The sequence below is a fragment of the Rhopalosiphum maidis genome, chromosome 3 (genome assembly GCF_003676215.2).
Source record: "Rhopalosiphum maidis isolate BTI-1 chromosome 3, ASM367621v3, whole genome shotgun sequence".
NCBI lineage: Eukaryota > Metazoa > Arthropoda > Insecta > Hemiptera > Aphididae > Rhopalosiphum > Rhopalosiphum maidis.
This window is the reverse complement of record NC_040879.1, coordinates 73,604,574-73,610,267: the sequence shown is the minus strand read 5'-3', so window position 1 is coordinate 73,610,267 and position 5,694 is coordinate 73,604,574. Positions and strand designations below refer to the sequence as shown.

The window sequence follows — 5,694 nt, the reverse complement described above, 5'->3', positions numbered from 1 at the left end:
AATTCAAATTTTTATGGCTTATAAAACACTCAATTCTCAATTGAGTATCTTGAAACTTTGACCACTAGAAAGAGAAAATGGATCTGATTTAGCATTAATTACTTTCATACATTACATTTAAGCCAATGTTTCATAAACTCTGTAATAACATGTTTTTATATGATAATTTTAACGTATATTACAAATTCTAATTTTTTATGGCTTATGAAACAATCAATTCTCAATTTAGTATCTTGAAACTTTTACCACTAGAAACAGAATATGGATCTGATTTAGCATTAGTTAATTTCATACATTACATTTAAGCCAATGTTTCATAAACTCTATAAAACATGCATTTATTTGATAATTTTGACTCGTATTTTAAATTCATATTTTTAACTGCATATAAAACTCTGTATTCTAATGTTGTTCTCCACCAATTTCACATTTTAAGTGAACACATTTTTTCAGATTGCAGTATAGCAGATCTTTCAAGGCTCGCTGAAACATGAATTAACATTTTTACCACTTTGAATAGTTTCAACATCCTACATTTATAATGGACTAGAAGATTCCGATAAATTTAATAATTTTATGCAATTCACTTTTATTATTTTATTGTTAAATTCATTTTTATTAGAAATAAAATGCATTTTAAAGGCCAATAAATGTATAAAATGTAATAATATATTCTAAAATTTTTATATGCCCACAAATATTTTTCAATTATAAATCATTAGTCATCTTTGTTAATATATTTGATTTCAATCAAATTTGAACTTGAAATGTGTAACAAATAATTATCTTTTTATATATCTAGATTTTATGACTTTAATCTTATGAACTACATGTACGTATGAAAAATCATGTATAACATTTTCAAAACTTAAAAATACAGGACAGACAACTTTTAACTAGAAAAGAGTTAGTTTTTTTTTTTGTGATTTTGATAAATATCAAAATAAAGGATTTTAATACCTACTTATAAAAAAAATTTATTTCTTATGAGTAAAGTTTTATGGACATTTGTGATCTTTTTTTTTTTGTTTATATTTTCAAAAATATTAGTGATCATAATGTATTCATATACTTAATTAATATAGCCAGTTTGTCGGATCCTTTTTTTTTATCAATAGAAGGGGTCTATATAGGCAAATTTTATACGATTTAATTATTTTTGAAATATAGAATATTGGTAGATTTTTCTAATATTCTATTTATTTTATTAATTATTTTATCTTACAGTACACCTCAAATAGTGAAATTGAGCGCATTATGTATTTTATTATATTGTCATGCAGATTTGAAGGTGTTTTGTATAGGCAACCCTACTGCACTTTCAAAATTTTCAATATTATTGCTCACAAACCATTGCATATTATAGAAAAATTATCTACTCATTTATGACTTTGTAACAGTGTAACTGTCCAAATTCTGAATTTTTCATAAATTTTTGTGTTAAAACTCAATTTATTATTAGTTATTACGTTATCCAAAACTCCAAAACTAAATCCTTTAATACTGGCGCCTTTAGATAAAATGTTCAGAGACCGACACAAATTCGTCCCAAGATGCGTCTTGCAATTAGTAAAGTTTTTCAACTCAATTATTTAGACGGTAAATGGTAATTTAAATGTGCAGTTTAAAAAAAAAAATTGGTAGGAAATTTGGTTTTAGCAATTTCTTAATTTTAAAATTGAAATTCAAAATTCTTTAGAACAGAAATTTGATTTTGAGGTGTCACTGCGTTGAACCTCGAAGATTTCGAAACGAAACAACCAATATTAAAAATGTTAGTATTTCAATTTGAATCTCAAAATCTATAGATGAATATCATAACAACAGATTATATCATGTGTTGAAATAACGAGTTGTAAAATGCAAAGTTTTAGAAAAGTTATGTTATACAATATAAAACTTTTTTAAATAATTATTTTATTTACTTACTGCAAGTTTGCATATATAATTATATGTTTCAGTAATAAATGTTTAACATCGCCCTAAACGGTATGATTATACTGAACCTTGTACATTTTAATTACCAAAAGCAACAAAAAAACTATGAAAAATTACGACTTGGTACAATTTGTACGAAATATATTCACAAATTGCAAACGTCAAAGTCATAAATTATTCTATGTAAATAAAACAACTATATTACTTATTATACGTAGGTACAAGTTACAAAAGGTATACTTTAAACATCTTTGCAGTAGCGTAAATATTCTAAATTTCACAGTGTGTTTCATCATTATCTATGAGTAGTACTATTATTATGTATAAAGTTATAAGTCACGGGAATCCCTCTTCTCCAAGACTGGATAAAAATACAATTCAAAAGCTTTCATGCTAATCTCAATACATCTGATGGCGCACGGTTCTACAACCTGGGAAAAAAAAAACGAAAAATCGGCGTTTAAAACCACGTCTTCCCCAAGATCTCCTTCTATCACAATCAAGCGAAGACGAAGATCGATTTTAAATTACCACTAATAAATAAATATTAACTAACATTAGCATGTGTATCACTATATCACTAACTAAAAATATTAGTAATTGTAATTTGTTATTTGTAATTGAACACGTTAGTAAACTTGTAATAGCATGATAAAATGCTGAAACATTTTAATTTTAATAAATAAATAAAAAAAAAAAAGTTATAAGTACTGTATATTTGCATAAATATTTGTTTCCCTCAAATATATTTTTGAAAAACCTTATTGGTTGTTCGACGTGTTTTGAAACTCAAGATTCTGGTATTTTGGATGATGCTGATCAAAAGCGTTATCTGTTGTGGACACCGTAAATGCCGTTTTACCCCACATTGGGGTCTTGGAATTCCGAAATTTGAATTTTTAGACGAGTGTTACTCGGCCGGGTTTCGATGTATGGGACATAGTTACTTCACGGAAATTTCTGTTTAAAGTCGTTTTACATAAAGTCCTTCGGTGGTAGCAGTGTCCTATGGCTCCTTGTGCCCCTCCCCCCATGGATATTTTAAAAAATGTTTATATTTGTTCCACGTTTCTGAAGTTCACAAGTTCAGTTTTTCGTAGGTCTGTGATCAAAATCGGCGTCCCGTGGTGACACTGTAGAATTCATTTTTACCCCTATTTTTGGCGTCGGAAATTAGGATTTTGCAGTTTTTGGACTTTGTCGCTACGAAACAATTAATTTTTAGGTGGTTAGAGCGATTTTTTTCTACGCATCGTTTAGACGTTTTTGTAAAAATTCGAACGCTACCAAAACCGAAGCAATCGGACGTTTTGTTGCGAAGTTACGATTATATTTTTATTTTTGGCACTTAGATTTTACGTATTTTTCGAATTTTTTGAATTTGAGTTTTTGTTTAATCTTTTCGAAATTTGAGTGCTGACTCATAAATGCTATGACGAGTTTGAAAGGTTAATAAAGGTTAAAAAATCGAATGGCTTGTTTTTTCGTACACGCATACATTTCTGTATGGTACACCTATACCACCGTATAACGATTTAACGAAGTATCTTTTTGAACTTTGTTTTTTTTACACGTTTTATGTTTGTTAAGGTTTCAACGTTTAGCAATTACGCCAACAGCATAAAAAATAGTTTATTTATAAATAGTTTTTCATCAAATCATATAGAGAATACATCAATTTAATGTTTATAGTGTTTATATCCCTCGTTTAGCGTTAAGAATTTAATATGTACCTAAGCGATTTCGTTGTTTATACGAGATACGACCATCATTTTTAAAATGTACGACGCAGTCAGTAGATCACTTCAGACTCAAATCTACTCGAATACAACATTTCATTTAATATTTATTAGTTTTAATTATATGTGTATAATTAATATGCAATATATTAGTATGATTGGTAGTAATTTGTTTTGAATTTCACAATATAACTTCGGTAATACGAGGTCTAATCAAAAAGTATCGAGACTGATACGATTAATCGTAAACCAGTTTGAGTATGAACTTGCATGTGCTATATTAATCTAACTTTATATGTTGGGAAAATATATTAGACATAGATTAGATTAAAATTGTTTCAGTCGGCTTCTAGGTGCGATTAAGTCAAGTATGTTTTTACGTCCCGTCGGATTTCATAATGAGCGAAAATACAGAACAACGAGTGTGCATTAAATTTTGCCATAAACTGGGAAAAACGGCTACTGAAACCTACCAAATGTTATTGTTAGCTTATGGAGATGAAACCATGTCCCGTGCTCGCGTTTTTGAATGGTTTAAACGATTTAAAGAGGGTAGAACAACTGTTAAAAGTGATGAACGTGAAGGACGCCCATCAACAAGCCGCAATGAGGAAATGATACAAAAAATACGAACAGCAATACGAGGTAACCGTCGTTTGACAATTATGGAACTTAGTAATGAGTTTCAAATTTCATTTGGATCAGTTCAAACCATATTGACGACTGATTTAGACATGAGAAGAGTTGCAGCCAAATTTGTACCAAAACTGCTCTCAGGTGAGCAAAAAGAAAATCGAAAACAGATCGCCACTGATTTGCTAGAGTGTTCCGAATCTGATGATTTTTTTTAAAATCAATTATAACTGGTGACGAGACTTGGGTATATGGCTACGATCCAGAAACAAAGGTACAATCTTCGCAGTGGAAGACACCTGATTCACCACGACCAAAAAAGCTCGTCAAGTTCGGAGTCAAGTGAAGGTCATGTTGACCGTTTTTTTTGACTACCAAGGTGTTGTTCATCATGAGTATGCTCCTAAAGGACAGACTATAACAAAGGAGTACTACATTGATGTTCTTCGCCGTTTACGAGACGCTGTACGAAGAAAAAGACCCGAGTTTAAAGAGTCTGGTAGTTGGAAATTGCATCACGATAATGCACCAGCCCATTCAGCCCATGTTGTGCAGCAGTTTTTGGCTAAACATGGTATCCCAGTTGTTTCTCAACCCCCCTATTCACCAGACCTAGCTCCATGTGATTTTTTTATTCCCAAAATAAAAATGGCGCTTAAGGGTAAACGTTTTCAAGATGTAGATGAAATAAAACAAAATGCGACGGAGCAGCTACGAGGAGTTTCTAAAAATGACTTCCACAGGTGTTTTCAAAAATGGCAGGAACGTTGGAGAACATGTATGGACTCAGAAGGAGCATACTTTGAAGGAGATTGAATGTAAATAACTTTATCTAATATATTTTTTTTTTTTTTTAACAGTCTCGATACTTTTTGATTAGACCTCGTATTTATAGGAGATAAAGATTTAAATTTTATGGACATCGAACATAAAAAATAAATTATTATGATTTATTTACATTGTTAAGTATTCAAAAAATGAATCGTTATATGTATAAGATATATAACATATAAGACCGTTTACTTAAGCTCAATTAGTTAACCAGTGGACTGTACAGTCCGGAGAATATTAATGCATAATAAACGCTTACCTGCAAACTATCTAAACACTTAAAATATACATACATATATAGTTTAATGTTATTACTTTTGACTTTGTTTACTAGTTACTATGTATCTATGTTAAGACTCATAATATTCATACAACTGCCTGATAAATTTACAACGTACACGATATTATTGGAAATTTATTTTCAATATTATGCTCAGTTAATCAGTTTGGAAATTGTATTTGTATCTTAAAATATATAATACTAAACATTTTTGAATCGGCGGCCAGAGATAAAATGTAATAAGTTGAATATTCTAATCCGAATTGATATGAT

At 29.6% G+C, this 5,694-nt stretch overlaps 1 protein-coding gene across 1 annotated transcript; it reads left to right on the top strand.

Moving 5' to 3' along the window:
• Nucleotides 1-3,890: 3,890 nt before the first annotated feature.
• On the top strand, nucleotides 3,891-4,528 carry LOC113558269 (protein GVQW3-like). The gene is made up of 2 exons (XM_026963744.1): nucleotides 3,891-4,322; nucleotides 4,383-4,528. Exons 1-2 carry the CDS (start codon nucleotides 4,076-4,078, stop codon nucleotides 4,526-4,528), a joined length of 393 nt encoding a protein of 130 aa, XP_026819545.1. The 5' UTR covers nucleotides 3,891-4,075.
• The last annotated feature ends 1,166 nt before the right edge of the window (nucleotides 4,529-5,694 follow it).

What these genes read in the sequence shown, in the direction of transcription:
- LOC113558269 (XM_026963744.1), top strand. Translation starts at nt 4,076, where the DNA reads ATGAGCGAAAATACAGAACAACGAGTGTGCATTAAATTTTGCCATAAA. An exon ending in AATACGAACAGCAATACGAG is followed by an intron (nt 4,323 to 4,382) that starts GTAACCGTCGTT and finishes CATTTGGATCAG; the next exon opens with TTCAAACCATATTGACGACT.